At 34.5% G+C, this 18,972-nt stretch overlaps 1 protein-coding gene across 1 annotated transcript in view; it reads left to right on the top strand.

The window, feature by feature from the left end:
• The window catches only part of MED13 (mediator complex subunit 13), a 93,197-nt gene that overhangs the window by 58,150 nt on the left and 16,075 nt on the right, over positions 1-18,972 (top strand). Inside the window, exons 16-23 of the mRNA XM_036835246.1 lie at positions 559-1,475; positions 8,169-8,330; positions 11,983-12,206; positions 13,848-14,037; positions 14,939-15,401; positions 16,594-16,813; positions 17,473-17,664; positions 18,221-18,444. Coding sequence (XP_036691141.1) covers positions 559-1,475; positions 8,169-8,330; positions 11,983-12,206; positions 13,848-14,037; positions 14,939-15,401; positions 16,594-16,813; positions 17,473-17,664; positions 18,221-18,444 — 2,592 coding nt within the window. The remainder of the gene's footprint in view (positions 1-558; positions 1,476-8,168; positions 8,331-11,982; positions 12,207-13,847; positions 14,038-14,938; positions 15,402-16,593; positions 16,814-17,472; positions 17,665-18,220; positions 18,445-18,972) is intronic.

Here is an 18,972-nt window from a genome sequence, read left to right on the forward strand (position 1 = left end):
GGTTAAAGTATTGGAACACTTAAGACCAATAAACTTTGTCTTTGGAAGCACCTTTTATTTTGGTCTGAAATTCTAATCACTCTCATTTGTACATTTGCCGTATTTCACACACTTTTTATATTTAAGTCTCTCTGAAATTGGGGTGTCTTATAATTCGTAACATCTTAGAATTGCCATTGTCCTTTTTTTACACGTAAATATCTCTAAAATTGGGTTTGTTTTTTTTTTAACAGTGGCATCTTAGAATCAATGAAATATGGGTATTTGTAGTACAAGAAATATATAGATAGTAATTGTGGATGTCTAGGTGTGGAAGAGTGTATACAAATTTTATTTATAATGGAACTAGTTAGTTGGGTCTCATCCCACAACAATCACCTAGAGTGGATGTAGTAACCAAAAATACATTTTAATTGTACTTGTAAGTTTTGCACTAATCGTATTTTCATAATTTTCGGTGTTATTGAAGAACATTTGGGACGTTTTTAGTTGTATTTCACATTACTAATATGTTCCTTTATGCGTGTTTTCGATTTTCTTTTGCCCTGGTGACACTAGTGATGGAAGTACTATGGATCAAGAATATGGCCCTGCTTATACACCTCAAACTCATGCTTCTTTTGGGATGCCTCCTAGCAGTGCACCTCCTAGTAACAGTGGAGCAGGAATTCTTCCTTCTCCATCTACCCCTAGGTTTCCAACTCCAAGGACTCCAAGGACTCCAAGGACTCCTCGTGGAGCTGGTGGACCAGCTAGTGCTCAAGGTTCAGTCAAATATGAAAATTCAGACTTATATTCACCAGCTTCCACCCCATCCACGTGCAGACCCCTTAATTCTGTTGAACCTGCAACTGTTCCTTCCATCCCTGAAGCACACAGTCTTTATGTAAACCTCATTCTTTCAGAATCAGTTATGAATTTGTTTAAAGACTGTAACTTTGATAGTTGCTGTATCTGTGTCTGCAACATGAATATCAAGGGTGCCGATGTTGGAGTTTACATTCCAGATCCAACGCAAGAAGCACAGTATAGGTGTACCTGTGGCTTCAGTGCTGTCATGAACAGAAAATTTGGAAACAATTCAGGATTATTTCTTGAAGATGAACTAGATATCATAGGACGCAACACAGAATGTGGCAAAGAAGCAGAAAAACGTTTTGAAGCTCTCAGGGCTACTTCTGCTGAACATGTTAATGGAGGACTAAAGGAATCTGAAAAATTGCCTGATGAGTTGATATTATTGCTACAAGATCAGTGCACTAATTTATTTTCACCTTTTGGAGCTGCAGACCAAGATCCTTTTCCCAAAATTGGTGTAACTAACAACTGGGTACGTGTTGAAGAGCGGGACTGTTGCAATGACTGCTACCTTGCATTAGAACATGGGCGTCAGTTCATGGATAACATGTCAGGAGGAAAAGTTGATGAAGCACTTGTGAAAAGTTCATGCTTACACCCCTGGTCCAAAAGAAATGGTAAGTATGCTAATGGAATAATTTTTCTCTTTATTTTCCTTTAGTTGTATGACTTTCCTTTCTTAGGAAAAGGTATTAAAGGCAGTTTCCCATGTAGCTGATAGAGACACTTAAATTTGGACTTAAAACTCCTTTAAGAATGATATTTTTTAAGGGAGAATTTCCTAGCAGTTTAGTTTAATTTCACCAACAAAAGTATGGTTATTAGAGGTCTGTAATTATGTACTTGTGTAGGACTATAAAAGGTACTTTGCACATGTTAATTAGCAGAAAATTACTAGTTGTCTGCTTTATTCAACATTCTATCACTCATTATTTATTGAGCAACTAGTATGTGCCAGGCACTGTTCTTTTACAAAGTACAGTATTAAAACAAACATATTTCCTGCCCTTTTTGAGCCTGTAATTCTCAAAACAACAAAATAAACAAAAAAATAAGTAATTATATGATATCAGATAGCGACAAGTGCTTTGAAGGAAAAGCAGGGTAAAGGAGTGGAAAAAGACAAGAATATGCTACTGTAGATGTATGTTTAGAGAAGATATTACTGAGGGACAGCATTTGAGCAAAGACCTACATAGAGTGGGGGAATGTGAGCTGTGTGGCTAACCGAGAGAAGAGTGTTTTCAGGTAGTGCAAAGACTGTGAGGGAGTAGTGTGCCTAATACGTTTGAGAAACAGTAAGGAGGCAGCGTTGCTGGAATGAATTGAGTGATGGGGAGACTGGTAGGAGTTGGAAGGCTAAGAGATGGCCGAGCACCAAAATCATGTAGGGTCTTATGTACCATGTAAGTAAGGCCTTTATAGTTTATTCTAAGAGTTACGGGAAGCTGTAGGACAGTTTTGAGCAGAGAAGTAACATGATCCTTTTACTGTTTATTTTTTTTAAAAGATCACTCTAGCTGTTGTGTTGTGGGTGGTGCAGGTGAGAGTAGAAGCAGATAGATCAGTTAGGAGGCGGTTACAGTAGTTCAGGTGAAAGATGACAGTACCTTAGACAAGATTGGAAACAATAGAGATGCGAGTAGTAGGTTCTAGGCATATTTGGGAAATAGAACCTACAGGATTTGCTGATATAAGGAAAGATGAGGCATCAAGGATAGCTTGAGCGAATGGATGAATGATGGTGCTAATTATAGAGGAGGGGAACAACTGGAGGAGTAGGTCAAGTACTTATTTGGAGAAACGAATTTTAAATTCGGAGGAGTAGTTGGGGCTAGAGATTTAAAAATGTTGTGTGTGAGTTATCAGTATTTTAAGATATGGAGATGGATGAAAAAACTTAGTGACTGTAGATAGAGAAGTCCAAGGATGGAACTGACATTTAGAGATGGGGGAGAAGAGGAGGATCCAGGATAGGAAACAAAGGAGGTAGGAAGAAAACCAAGAGAGTGTGTTGTGCTGGTAGCTAAGTATAGGAAATGTTTGAAGGAGAGAAATGTCATCAATGTCAAATACTTGTGTGTAGTTATAAAGATCTAATGAGTTAATACATATGAGCTGCTTAACACAATCCTTGGCACATAGTAAGTACTGAATTTATATAAGCTGCCATTATTAAAGTCATCATTTAGGTTTTTTTTTTTCAGGCATAGCCACTGGGAAACATATTTCTAAAAAGATGTCTCAGTATACCACTCATTAACTTTTTTCTAACTTTTGTTAATTATGCAGAAAGTTAGCCTTTCTTCAAAATGTGGTTTTTGTTAAGAATTTTTGTTCTTAGGTGATACACGCCATTTAATAACTTTGATTTGGTTCCTTATGTCATTTGCTAATCCAGCCATTTTTGGACATGTGCAAAACAATATGCTTGGTATTCTGGGAGATAGGAAGATACCCCATATTTAAATTGCTCATAGACTACTTGGAGAACTAAAACTGTAATGCAGGGTTGAAGTAAAAATACTCTAAATGCCCATTGACAGGAGAATGGATAATAATTATGATAGTACAGATAGAATGTTACATAAGCTCTGAAAATGAGTAAAACTCTTGTAACAGATGAATCTTGGTAAAAGTTTTGAGGGGAGGGAGAGGGAACAAGTCCCAGAAGATTGTATATAGTGAGATATTTTTTCATAAAGTTCTAAAACAGGCAAAACTAAATGTATTTTCTAGATGCACATAAAATTCAGGATGGTGGTTAATTCTTAAAAGCTGAGGGATAGGATAGGGAGAAGCACTTAATAAGATTGGGTAATATTCTACTTCTTGGGCAGTGAGATCGTAGTTGTTCATAATATTATTAAGAAAATTTGTGAATAAGATAAGGCTATGCATGGACCAGTGGTTACATTTTGTTCATGATAATAGTTTGATGATTCATCAAACTCACTATACTCACGGATCAAATTTTTAAAGAAAAAGGTATAAATAAATATCATAGATTTTCAAAAAAAGGGCAGGATTATTTTCAGCCATAGATAGTAGTTAAGAACATAGGCTGTGGAACCGACTACTTGGGTTTGAAACATGGCTCCATCACTATATACTATGACCTTGGGCAAGTTATTTAACCTCTGTCTCAATTTCTTGAGATAGTGTCAATAATAGTATTTACCTCAGTGTTAGAGGATCAAATGAGCTAATACATATAAAACAGACCAGTACCTGGCACAAAGTACTCAGATATTATCAGTAGTAACAGTAGTAGTAAATAGCAGCAGCAGTAGCATTAGTGGTATTCTGTTTGTTTTTATTATTATTATTTGTTTTTAAGATCCAGCTCATCTTGAAAGTTGTCACAAGAAAAAAAAATTTTGTAACTGTGTATGGTGATGGATGTTAACTGGACTTACTGTGGTGATCATTTTACAGTGTATACAAATAACAAATCATAATCATCACTTCGTACACCTGAAACTAATATAATGTTATGTCAATTATACCTCAAAAAAAAAATCCACTTATTTGCCAAGTAATAGAAAATATTGAGTTGTTAACCTTGTGTGCACTTTTTCTATAACAATAAAGATTGATGTAAACAGATTACTCTGCAGCCATAAAGATGAATTTCATCCTAAGAATTTATATTGAGAAAATAATTCAAAACAAACAAAAAAGAGATATCTTTATATTTCAATTTAAAATTTCAACATTTAAACAAATAATGCTGCAAAACCTAAATGGGCAATATTGGAATACTTTCTCATTAAATTATAACAGCTTCATAAAATAGTAGCAAGCTCCTGTATTAGGACCTTTGCCCTGATTGTTTCCTCTGCCTGGGACACTGTTCTTCCAAGTATTTACATGGGTAACTCTCTTGTCTTTTAAAATTTTGTCAGAAGTCGTCTCCATCCTGCTCCTTTTTTTTTTTCCCCATAGTGGTTGCTTATTACCTTCTAATATACTGTATAATTTATTGATTAATTATCTCTCCATTAAGTTCAGCCTATGCAAGTTCTGTTTAAGAGAAAGGGTTTTTGTCTATTTTGTTTGTTTGTTGATATGTCCAAGTACCTAGAACAGTGCCTGGCATATAGATGTCCAAGGTGTTGAAATATTTGTTTGAAGGAATTAAAAGTCTACAAACTGTAGTTTGTATAATTTAGTGGTAATGTTTATTTTTCTCAAGACAGAAAAAGCTTTGTTCCAATTATAAAAAATACATACTTGCTGAAAAGAAAGTTAGGAATCTAAACAATACAGAAAAGTAGAAGTAAAAATTGCCCCCAGTTTTTGCCCATCCCCATCATTACACCACGCCATGATCACTCATTTTTAAGCAACTTTATTGACATACCATACAGTTCATTTAAAGTGTACAATTGAATGGTTTTTAGTATTCACAGAGTTGTGTAGGCATCACCACAGTCAATTTTAGAACATTTTCATCATCCACAAAAGGAATCCCATGTTTATTAGCAATCACTCCCCATTTTCCTCCAACCACTCCCTCCCAGCACTAGGCAACCACCAGTCTACTTTCTGTCTCTATAGATTTGCCTCTTTTATACATTTCATATAAATAAAATCATATCCTATATGGTCTTTTGTGACTGACTTCTTTGTCTTAGCATAATGTTTTCAAGATTTATCCATGTTGTAGCATGTGTTAGTACTTCACTCGTTTTTATTGCCAAATAATATTCCATTTATGAGCATCCCACATTTTATTTACCCATTCATCTGTTCATGGACATTTGGATTGTTTCCACTCTTTGGCTGATATGAATAATGGTACTGTGAACATATATGTACCAGTTTTTGTGTAAACGTACGTTTTTATTACTCTTGGGTGGACTTGATAACTCTGTTTTACCTTTTGAGGAACTGCAAGACTATTTTCTAAAGCAGCTGCACCATTTTACTTTCCTATCAGCAATGTGTGAGGGTTCCACTTTTTCAATATCCTAATTAACACTTGTCCTTGTGTGTTTTATTATTATTATAATCTTATTGGGTTGTAAAGTATTATCTCATTGTGGTTTTGATTTGCATTTCCCTAATGACTAATGAAGTTGAGCATCTTTTCATGTGCTTATTGCCCATTTCTCTTTCTTCTTTGGAGAAATGTTTTTTCAGATACTTTGCCCATTTTTAAATTAGGTGTTTTGTCTTTTCATTATTGAGTTGTAAGTGTTCTTTATATCTTCTGGATACAAGTTCCTTATCAGATTATGATTTGCACATATTTTCTCCTGTCTCTGGGTTGTCTTTTCACTTTCTTGATGGTATCATTTGAAGCAGAAAAGTTTTTAATTTTGATGAAGTTCAGTGTATTATTCTATTTTGTTGTTTGTACTTTTGGTTTCATATCTAAAAAGGCTTTACCTAATCCTAAGTCATGAAGGTTTACTTCTATGTTTTTTTCTAAGAGTTTTATAGTTTTAGCACTTATATTTAGCTCTATAATCCATTCTGAATTAATTTTTGTATATAACATAAGGAAGGGGGTCCAAATTCATTCCTTTGCATGTGGATATCCAATTGTCCTAGAACCATTTGTTGAAAAGATTATCTTTCCCCATTAAATTGTCTTGGCACCTTTGTCAAAAATCAGTTCACCGTAAATGTGAAGTTTTATTTCTGGATGTTTACTTCTATTGATCTATATGTCTGTCCTTCATGATCACTCTTAAAAATCATTATATATTCTAAAAACCATTGCTTTCCACCAGATCTCAGCATAGAGACCTGGCATTTGTCATAATATACAATTATATTATTTTTCATGCATTCTCCTCCACAAGATTGTAAGATCCCTGAAGACATGAATAAGAATTTATTTACACAGTATTCCCAGCAGCTAGCATAACTCCTGACCCATAGTAGGTCTTCATTAAATATATATTTTTAAAGAATGAAAGAGTATCTGTGGGAATCTCTCTGAATTAAAATCAAACTGTAGTTTCCTGAGCTTCACTCAGATCAGAATTTCTCAGGGTAAGCTCTGTGTATATGTTTTTTAAAAGTTCCCCATTTGATTATGATAAATAACCTTAGCCAATGACAGCTTTTTCTAGAGTTTATGTAAATAGTCACATATGAATACACATAGTTCTATTTGTGTAAAATTATCTTCCATAGATAGTTTTAAAACCTGTTTTTTTATTTATTAGTGTATTAGTCATTAGTCCATTTCAAATAGCTTTGTTATCACTTTTAATGACTAGTATTCTATTATGTATATAATAGTTTATTTAAACATAATAGTTATTAAGCAATATATCTGAAATTAAATTACTTCTGATTCTATACACTATTTAGATATAGGGAATTAAAACAAGAAATAAGTTAGGCAATAATAATAATGAATTAAAGTTGAATGATTTAACATAACAGAGTGCTCAAACAGGTTTAATGATACAGCTGAACCACAATGGAGGGACAGATTACTTATATCAGTAATATTTCATGGTTTTTTTAAAAAACCATTTGACATTTAAGAGCAACACCCTCCATATCCATACTGATAGTTGGTCAGAAATGTAGGTCATAATAATTTGATAATCTGTAAATCTATTACGTCTAGGCTTATAAAATATCTTCGGATATTACAACACTTTTTAGCAGTGTGAACAAGTTTATCTGTTACTGTACAAGTTGTATACTTCAGAGTTGTTACAGTCTACTATTTTTCACAAATTAAGCTTTAATCATTGTAACCAGTCTTGTCCATCTGGTCATTTTACCAAAGTGGTGGTAATTAAGGTACATAATTTATAACTCATTTCTGTGTGAGGCAAAGTTCTTTGTAGTAAGATACCTATAAGCACCAAAAACAACCAAAATAGGGACTTCCCTGGCGATCCAGTGGTTAAGACTCTGCACTTCCACTGCAGGGGGCATGGGTTTGATCCCTGGTAGGGGAACTAAGATCCTGCGTGCCGAGCTGCACAGTCTAAATAAATAAATGAATGAATAGATAAAACAACCAAAATAAATGCAAAAAGGAAGAAATTTATTTGATTAATTTATAAATTGATCAATGAGCTAATGAATGACTTTTTATGAAGATGAGTTACAGTAACTTTTTTATTGTCTCTTCTTGGTTTTAAATACCTAGAAAAACCATTTCCACAGATCATTTTAGATAGAACTTACTATAGTTCTCTACACAAGCAGATGCTTAATCTTGGTGATGAAGAGCTAAACTTCCCTAGATGTATTTCTTGTTATCATAAAAATTTTTGTGTTGACAATAGCAATTCTTATTCTTTTTTTTTTTTTTTAAATGGTTGTAGATGTGAGTATGCAGTGCTCACAAGATATACTTCGAATGCTTCTATCTCTTCAGCCAGTTCTTCAGGATGCTATTCAGAAAAAAAGAACAGTAAGGCCTTGGGGGGTTCAAGGTCCTCTCACTTGGCAACAATTTCATAAAATGGCTGGCCGAGGCTCTTATGGTAAGTAATTTATAGTAATGTGTATTGACTTATTTTATATCATTTCTCAGTTTCTTTGCCCAGCTTTAATAAGCACATTTATCTTTAAATATTTTGGTGGCATATGCTTGACTTAAGGCCGGTGTGGTCAATCTTAGCCTTCCTTACTTTGAACGTTTTCAACATTCACTTTACTGGGTTCTCCAATCCCACTTCAGAAAGAACAGCTTGTTTTTACATATTTTACTGACCAGTAAGATTTTATGTGAAGAAAGAATCATACTGCCAAATAAAGACTGAAACACTACTTTTCTTGTAAGTTACTGTTTTACAAAATTGAATGAAAAATGGGGTAAAAAAGAGAGGGTAATACTAGTGATAAAAGGCCCCAAGGTCTTCATTTAAAAAAAAAAAGAACAAAGACAGAAATTTGCCAGTTGTGACAAGAGTAGCAAATGAGTACTCTCAGTATGGTAGACAGTAGATTTATGGTCAGCTGTAATGGAAGGTATATTCAAAATGCTTGAACTATCTGTTGAAGATTATCTCTGGGGAAAAAAAAACCAAAAAAGATTGGGGACTTCCCTGGTGGTGCAGTGGTTAAGAATCCACCTGCCAACGCAGGGGCCACAAGTTTGATCTCTGGTCCGGGAAGATCCCACATGCCACGGAGCAACTAAGCCCGTGCGCCACAACTACTGAGCCTGTGCTCTAGAGCCCACGAGCCACAACTGCTGAGCCTGAGTGCTGCAACTACTGAAGCCCACGCACCTAGAGCCTGTGCTACGCAACAAGAGAAGCCACTGCAATGAGAAGCCTGTGCACGCAACGAAGAGTAGCCCCCACTCGCCGCAACTAGAGAAAACCCACGCTGAGCAACGAAGACCCAACACAGCCAAAAATAAATAAAATTTTTAAAAACCCCAAAAAAACAAAAATGAGTGTCTCTGAAAGGTGGGATGTAATTGGAACTTTTAAAATATATTTGGAATAATAGTTTTTAATACTGAAGACCTTGACTTTTTTTGCATGGTTTTAGAATGCATTATGTACAGAAGTAGTAGATGATTTGCTCCTATTTTCCTTTTCCACCCTTTTATTAATGGCTAAATAATTTAAATTTTATTTAAAAAAACTTGATATTCAGTGGAAAATGCAGTTTAATTATAGTATTTTTATATATATATTTTTTCTACTTTTTAAAAAATATTTCAATTTTATTGGAGTATAGTTGATTTACAATGTTGTGTTAGTTTCAGGTGTACAGCAAAGTGATTCAGTTATACATATACATATATTCATTCCTTTTTAGTTTCTTTTCTCATATAGATCATCACAGAATATTGAGTAGGGTTTCCTGTGCTATACAGTAGGTCCTTGTTGTCTGTCTATCTTACATATTAGTAGTGTGTGTGTGTATGTTCATCCCAAGCTCCTGATTTATCCCTCCCCGCCACATTTCCCCTTTGGTAACCATAAGTTTGTTTTCTATATCTGTAAGTCTGTTTCTGTTTTGTGAATAAGTTCATTTGCATGTTTTTTTTTAATTGGATTCCACATATGAGCGATATCATATATTTGTCTTTCTCTGACTTACTTAGTATGATAATCTCTAGGTCCATCCATGTTGCTTCAAATGGCATTATTTCATTCTTTTTTTAATGGCTGAGTAATATTCCATTGTACATACGTGCTGCATCTTCTTTATCCATTCCTTTGTCGATGGACATTTAGGTTGCTTCCATGTCTTGACTATTGTGAATAGTGCTGCAATGAACATTGGGGTGCATGTATCCTTCCAGATTATGGTTTTCTCCAGATATATGCCCAGGAGTGGGATTGCTGGATCATATGGTAGTTCTGTTTAAGGAACCTCCATACTGTTCTCCATAGTGGTTGCACCAATTTACATGCCCACCAACGATGTAGGAGGGTTCCCTCTTCTCCACACCCTCTCCAGCATTTATTGTTATAGTATTTTTACGTTCTTTTTGAAACCAAAATAGAAGACACACACAGAGTTCTACACCTTACTGTTCAGTACATATGAGCTTTTGTTTTTTTGTTTTTTTTTTAAATGGCTGCATATATTTTATTGTTCTTTACATATGTTATTTTACCAGTCTACTGTTTATGGACTTATACATTGTTTGCATCATTATCATTACAACTATTCTAGAATGCACACAATCCCTGGCTTAAAGCATGTGTATATTTAAAAATATATATATTGCCAAATTACTCTCTCTGATAGTGGTTTAAACTCCCACCAATAAAATGCTTGTTTCCCCAAACCCTTGCCAGTAGGGTGCTGAGTAGATGGGAGAAACTGGTTTGTTTCATTATAGTTTGAGAGGTAGACTAGTACAGACTTTGAGAGTAGATTTCCTAGATTCTAAATCCCACCTCCGCCACTTCTTATGTGATACTGGACATGTTTAACGTCTCTATTCGTGCTTTCTCATCTCTAAAATAAGGTTGATATTAGTATCTGCTTCATGGTTTTTGTGGGTATTAAATGAGTGAATACATGTAAAGATCTTTGAACATTACCTAGCACATAGTAAATGTTATAATTGTTTGCTATTAATTATTTTAAATTCCTTGCTCTTAATGAGATTGAGCATCTTTTTATATATAAGAGGTATTTCTGTTTCTGTGGACTTTGTTCATATCCTTTACCTGTTTTTCTGTTAGGATGTTGATCATTTTCTTATGGATTTATAGGTCCGCTTTCTGTGGTAAGGAAATTAACCTTTTGTTATACGCATTGCAAATCTTTTTTCCAATTTATTGTTTGGCTTTGTTTATAGTGTTTTTTCATGCCAAAATTTAAAATTTATGTTGTCAGATTAATCAGTTTTTAAATGGACAGGTTTTACATTATGCTTAAAAAGGCTTTCCCCAGTCTGAGTTTATTCAAAATAAAATGATGACGATATAAGTGAAGGTGATTAAGAGGTACAGACTTCCAACTATAAAATAAATAAATCATGGGGATGTCATGTACACATGGGGAATGTAGTCAGTAATGTTATAACAACTTTGTATGGTGACGGATGGAAACTGGTCTTATTGTGGTCATTATTTCATAATGTATAAAAATATCAAAACACTATGTTGTACACCTGAAACTAATATAATTTTTTTAAAAACCCTCCCATATTTTCTTTTGTACTAATAAGTTTTTCATTCTAATTAATTTTTTTACATTTAAGTGAAGGTATAAGTCACATATTTTATAAAAGATCATTTAGCAAATTCCTAACTGTGAAAGTCTCAATCACTGGCTTTTAGGTATTTTTGTCTTTAATTAAATATTTTTACTAATAATAATGACTACACTAACTCTTGGCATTTAAATGTTCCTCTTGGGACTTCCCTGGTGGTCCAGTGGTAAAGAATCTGCCTTCCAATGCAGAGGACACGGGTTCAATCCCTGGTTGGGGAACTAAGTAAGATCCCACATGCCGAGGGGCAGCTAAGCCTGCGCACCACAACTACTGAGCCCACGCTCTGCAACGAAAGAACCCGCAATGAAGATCCTGTATGTCGCAACTAAGACCTGACATAGCCAAAAATATATAAAATTTTAAAATATTCTAAAAATAATATATAAAAATAAATGTTCTTCTTTTTAATCTTTTCTTAAAATATGTCTTTTCTTATTTAGGAACTGATGAATCCCCAGAACCACTGCCAATCCCCACGTTTTTGTTGGGTTATGATTTTGATTTTCTGGTGCTTTCTCCATTTGCTCTCCCTTATTGGGAGAGACTTATGCTGGAACCCTATGGATCTCAAAGAGATATAGCCTATGTTGTACTATGTCCAGAAAATGAAGCCTTGTTAAATGGAGCCAAAAGCTTTTTTAGAGATCTTACTGCAATATATGAGGTAGGTGCTTAAAAAGAGGTGTCGTTTTAAAACTACCTTATGATTTGTATGTTTATATATAAAATATACTGGATATTTCAGCTGATTGGTAAAGAATAATAACAATGTCAGACTAGATGTTTAGTTCTCATACAAACCAGTTACATACATTCTTTACAGCTTTGACCCAGACCCTTTGTTAGATGTGTGCGCCATGGGTCACTGTGGAAATTGCCGTACTGGGGGAAAACCGTTGAGAGCATGTATGTCCCATTTAAGATAATCTTTTTCTGAAACAAAGGGTAGCATTGTAAATGGCCAGGAAAAAATTACATTTATAAAAATTCTAGTCTTGATTCTCTAGGACCTCAGGTTTAGACACTAGGCCTTACTTTCCTCATATGTAAAATAAAGCTATGATAGGCCTCTCTAAGATCCATTTTATTTCTGAAATTCTTGGCTGATCTTTTAAGTTATAATTCTCATGTTGTATCCATCATTGAGTACAATGATTATAACTTTTAAGTACCCTGGAACATAAAGTCTTAACTTCATTTTATAGTCGTCCCTGAATATCCTCAGGGTGTTGGTTCTAGGACCCCTTGCAGACACCAAAATTTATGGATTCTCAGTGTTATATAAAATGGCATAGGGTTTGTATATAATCTATACACATCTCCCTTATACTTTAAATCATCTCTAGATTACTTATAGATGATATTTACATAGCATTACATACCTAATGCTATGTAAATAGTGGCAGACATGGCAAATTCAAGTTTTGCTTTTTGGAACTTTCTGGATTTTTTTTTTTTTTGAATATTTTTGATCCATGGTTGGTTGAATCTGTGGATGCAGAACCCAAGGATACGAAGGGCCAACGGTATCTCCCTTTTCCCACAAATGCTTGGAAATCTAGTCTTAAAATTTAGTTTCTTTTACAATCTGAATCGTTAGTTTGTGCTGGTTTAGCTCCTCATTAATGTTCTACTTAACTTTAATTGCAAGATATCTGTAGTGTGTTTTGTAAAAGTAAATATTTCCAAAGAGTGTCATTTAGAACACTAGTCCTGCAAAATCTTCCCAGAAAAAAGTTCCATAGTTAGATAGGTTTGGGGAGACATTGTGTATCTATTTACCTTTTAGAGATTCACTATACATGTTAGATTATTAAAGCCTTTGAAAGTCTTACAGTAAAGAAATCCTTTGTCTAAACTTTCTTAATCCAGTGTTGCAAACCTGTTTGAGACTGGGCTTCCTGAAACAAACATTAGTGGCTTGCAGAATTGGAGGGAGAGCTGGATAATGCATTTATATACATGAATTGGGATGGATGTACAACTTAAAATGACTGCATATTCATGCTCAGTTGTTTCTGTATTCTGCAAGTTTTCGTTATTCAAACTATGTGGTTCTAGTGCCATTATTATCTAGGTGTTTTATTTCATTGAAGATATTTTAATTTTGATAGAAATTCAATGGATTTCTAATGTAGAAAAGTAAAAAGACCTGTGGCACCATTTCACCTTGATATTTTTATTACAAATGTTAATTATAAATGATAAAGCTTATTTTTAAATAGCTTAAATCCTTTATTTTATGATATGAACTAAAAAACTATAGCAAACTCACTAATTCTGATTTCTGTGTCTGTATTTGTAGTCGTGTCGATTGGGTCAACATAGACCTATTTCTCGACTATTGACGGATGGGATCATGAGAGTTGGATCTACTGCATCAAAGAAACTATCAGAAAAGTTGGTAGCAGAATGGTTTTCTCAGGCAGCTGATGGTAACAGTGAAGCATTTTCTAAACTCAAGCTTTATGCGCAAGTCTGCAGATATGACCTAGGTATTGAATTTGTATTTACTGTATAAGGTCATTTTAGCAAAGTATGACCCAGCCCACCAGCTTTTTGTAAATAATATTTAAATGCAGCACAGCCATGCTCATTTACTTACAGATGTCTATGGCTTCTTTTATGCTACAAGATCAGAGCTGAGTCGTTGTGACAGAGACTGTGTAACTTGGAAAGGCAAAAATATTTACTGTCTGATCCTTTACAGAAAAAGTTTGTTGATCACTACAATAGGGAACCCATCAAGTAGGAAGATTTGTGTTTTTATTTAAGTTTATTAAAATTAAGATTTTTGATTTGTTAATGGTTAAGATAGGTAAAACAACTTGTAGTTCCCTCTGCAACACAGAGAGACAGTTCTTTGTTGGAATTAAGAAAATGACAGCTATTGAAGACTTGCTTTTAACACCCTTGAATTAAATATCAATGGACTTACTTTAGACTTAATCCAAAGAGACACAGAACCAAAACATTGAACCTCATTAGACATTCCTATAATTTGAACCCCATAACATTCCTCCATTTTATATTTAATTAGCTCCCAAGTATAGTCACTATTCAACTTGTGACCTAGGAACTTGTTGAATGGTTTAATGAAAATTTGCTAGATACTGTTATTTTTATTTAATTAATTATGCCTACAAAATAGAATTTTATTATATTTCATGGAAACTATTTTGTATAAACTGGTTTACTTTTCAATTCCATTTAAAATTTTTTTTCACTTTGTAGGGGAAATAGAAAGCTAGTGTTTGCTACACTGTTAGCAGGCAAATTAGGGGGAGGGTAATCACCAAGAGAGTATAAACTAGAAATTATTATTTAGATAGTAGATTAAATAAAGAACCAATCAGTGAAATAAAGAATTAAATATCCTGTTTTTATTGTCTTTAGGTCCTTACCTTGCTTCCCAGCCATTGGACAGCTCTCTACTTTCCCAGCCAAATTTAGTTGCCCCTACAAGTCAGCCTTTGATTACTCCACCTCAGATGACAAGTACTGGAAATGCTAATACTCCATCTGCCACCCTAGCATCTACAGCAAGCAGCACTGTGACAATGACTTCAGGTGTTGCCATGTCTTCTTCAGTTGCCACAGCTAACTCAACTTTGACCACAACCTCAGCTTCATCTTCATCATCCTCCAACTTGAATAGTGGAATGTCATCAAATAAACTACCTTCATTTCCACCCTTTGGCAGTATGAACAGTAGCGTTGCGGGATCCATGTCTACGCAAGCGAGTACAGTTCAGAATGGCCAGCTAGGAGGGCAACCGCCATCAGCTCTACAAACAGCTGGGATTTCTGGAGAGTCGTCTTCGATTCCCACTCAGCCACATCCTGATGTGTCTGAAAGGTATATTTAAATATACTGACCTTTGCAGAAATATAAATATATGCTTCTTCTTGTCCAAATAACATAAAGAGCCTTTGGTCTTATCCTTGAAATTTTAGTTTTTATAATGTCGAATATTTTACCTATAAAATTATAATGAAGACTCTTTATAAAGTCTTTATCATAGAATCTCAGGGTGGGAATGAAGACCTTGAAAACCATTTAGTCTAACTATCCTGTGATGTTTGAGTCTGTTCTGTGACATAACTGTCAAGTACATTTGCCTATGCAAATCACTCCAGTGATTTAGAAGTCACTATTGAATGACCCTGTTCAGAGGCATAAGAGTTGTACCAGGATTTGAATCTGTCATTTACTGGCTATGTCACTTTAGGAAAGTTACCTAACGTTTTTGAGCATGTTTACTTACCTGTAGAGTGGGAGCAAAAGGATATAATGTATATTATGCTCTTAACAAAATGCTTCCACTTAAGTTATTTATAATGACAACAATGATGATGACAGCTCTCTTTATTCCTTTTATGAAGAAGGTATTCCCTTCGATTTATAGGTTAAGTTAGCCTGAGCTTGGTTATATCTTTCAGCTACCCGGATGCAGTTTGGCCCAAAGTTATACTTGTATGTGATTAAAAGCGAACTCTTAATTACCCAGCTAGATCTTCCATTTTGAACATCTAAATAGATTTGGAGTTTTAAAAAATCATATCACCATCAAAGAATGAAGCTTAATCACCATTGAAGCTATGAAGTATGAAATGAATATGTATATTCTAAAAATGTAATAGAACATTGACTAAGTCTGGAGAATTGGTTTCTTTTTGGTCTAGCTCTGCTTCTAGCCAGCCTTGTGATCTTGGGCAGCTCATTTAACTTATCTTTGTCTCAGTTTTATCACTTAAGCACTAAGCTCTCTGACGTTTCTGATGCTCTGTGGTTTTAAGAATTCTGTTTCTTCTTTTTAATGCAAGACCTCGTAATGCGAAAGGTCTTTGTACACCATCAAATTGTGAACTTTTTATGGCTCTCTTTGGAGAGAAAGATGTCCCTCATTTTTAGAGAGGCTCTCAACACCACACGCCCCCCCCCCCCCCCAAAAAAGGGGAAAGGGTATTAAGAACCTGCTTTGATGCTATTCCGAGAAGGTACAGTAGAACTTTTCCCCTAACTGTCTTATTTCTACTTCAAATTTTAGCACAATGGATCGGGACAAAGTGGGCATCCCCACAGATGGTGATTCACATGCAATCACTTATCCACCTGCAATTGTTGTTTATATAATTGATCCTTTTACATATGAAAACAAAGATGAGAGCACTAATTCTTCTAATGTATGGACTTTGGGGTTACTTCGATGTTTTCTAGAAATGGTACAGACTCTTCCTCCTCATGTTAAGAGCACTGTTTCTGTACAGGTGAGAATGATAAATGTTACAAGTTAAATTTATTTAAAACGGTTGATGTTGATAGAAGTTTCAAATTTACTATTCTGTATCCACATTGATTTTCTAAAAGCCAGGTTCTATTATATTGACTTTACTATAAATGGTATTATAATAGAAATCTTAGTTTATAAAAGATAAACTTGCAATCATACAACAGTAAGAATAGAGAATAAAAAGACCACATTAAGTATGTTAAATATCTCTCCCGTGTTACTTTTATAATTTTTAAATCCATAAGCTTAAATAGGAAAAGAATGGACTTATATAAGCTAGAGTTCTAAATAAGAGGTTACAAACTAGAAGTAGAGAGAAATTAACCGTATTAAGTTGTATGCAGAGGATTTGAATTATTCTTTGTAGACTACAACAGGACTATGGCAGTCAATGGCAGTATTGATCAGTATAACTGTTAGGTAGAAATGTTTAAAGATTTTTACATAGCTCATTAATAAAATTGAGTATTCATTAAAAATCTATATAATAGATAAGAAAATATCATTCTTTAGATTATCATTTTAATTAGGTTTTGTTTAAATTTTCTAATAAAATGTTTAGAGTTTTAGACTCACTGTTCTTTTTATTCTCTTGTGGAAAGTTTAACATTTGTAATATTTGCCTGTAATTCTTAGATTGTTCCCTGTCAGTACCTGTTGCAACCTGTGAAGCATGAAGATAGACAAATCTATACCCAGCATTTAAAATCCCTGGCTTTTTCGGCCTTTACCCAGTGTCGGAGACCACTTCCAACATCAACCAATGTGAAAACATTGACTGGTTTTGGTCCAGGTTTAGCCATGGAAACTGCTCTTAAAAGTCCTGATGTAAGTATGTTTTCCATTACCAAAGTTATTGAATGACTACATTTTATGATTTTATGCAAAACTAAGTGCAAGTCTTTGATTAGCTCTCATTTTCCAGTTATAATGGGTAGATATACTATATCTTTCTTTTTTTTGTTGTTTTAAATTAATTTATTTATTTTTGGCTGCGTTGGGTCTTCGTTGCTGCACGTGGGCTTTCCCTAGTTGCGGCGAGTGGGGGCTACTCTTCGTTGCAGTGCGCGGGCTTCTCATTGCGGTGGCTCCTCTTGTTGCAGTGCACGGGCTCTAGGCCCATGGGCTTCAGCAGTTGTGGCATGCAGGCTCAGTAGTTGTGGCTCACGGGCTGTAGAGTGCAGGCTCAGTAGTTGTGGCTCACGGGCTTAGTTGCTCCGTGGCATGTGGGATCTTCCCGGACCAGGGCTCAAACACATGTCCCCTGCATTGGCAGGCGGATTCTTAACCACTGTGCCACCAGAGAAGTCCCTGTCTTTATTTTCAATAAAAGATTTTTCTGTGATTGTATAGTACCATAGTAACTTAATTTTTTACTTTACAGAGACCAGAGTGTATTCGACTTTATACACCTCCTTTTATTCTGGCTCCAGTGAAGGATAAACAGACAGAGCTAGGAGAAACATTTGGAGAAGCTGGACAGAAATACAATGTTCTTTTCGTGGGCTACTGTTTATCACATGATCAAAGATGGATTCTTGCATCTTGCACAGATCTGTATGGAGAACTTTTAGAAACTTGTATCATTAACATCGATGTCCCAAATAGGTACTTTTATTTCCTTAAATGTATCATTGTATCATCCCATGAAAAAAAATTCATACACACACATTATGTTTCATTTTTAATGAATAGAAAATGGTTTGGAAGGTATATATATTAAAATACTAAGTCTTGGGATTGTGGGTGCTTTTCATTTCTTTTGTAGTGAATATTTATATTGTATAATTTAACGGACTCTAAAATAATTTTGATTATCTCGGTTACATAGACAAAAGAGGTTAAAGCCCCTATATTCTGTGTAATAAACCTTGAGGTAATGATTTTAGCCTAACAAATTTTGAAACATGGAACTAGAAAGCCATCTGCAAATTAAAATCCATTAAGGCATCCTAGAACATTTACTTTTCTCATATACCATCTAAGATATAGTCCCTAATAAACTGAGTTAACTTTCTTTACTAAAAATTTTCCCGTTTAAATGTTGGAGTGTCTTCTGAAAATGGTGGCCTTCTTCTTAGAATTCTTCTTGATAGTAGTTAGGTATCATGACCAGTTATTCATGAAGACTGTAAC

This window comes from Balaenoptera musculus, chromosome 20 (genome assembly GCF_009873245.2).
Source record: "Balaenoptera musculus isolate JJ_BM4_2016_0621 chromosome 20, mBalMus1.pri.v3, whole genome shotgun sequence".
Taxonomy (NCBI): domain Eukaryota; kingdom Metazoa; phylum Chordata; class Mammalia; order Artiodactyla; family Balaenopteridae; genus Balaenoptera; species Balaenoptera musculus.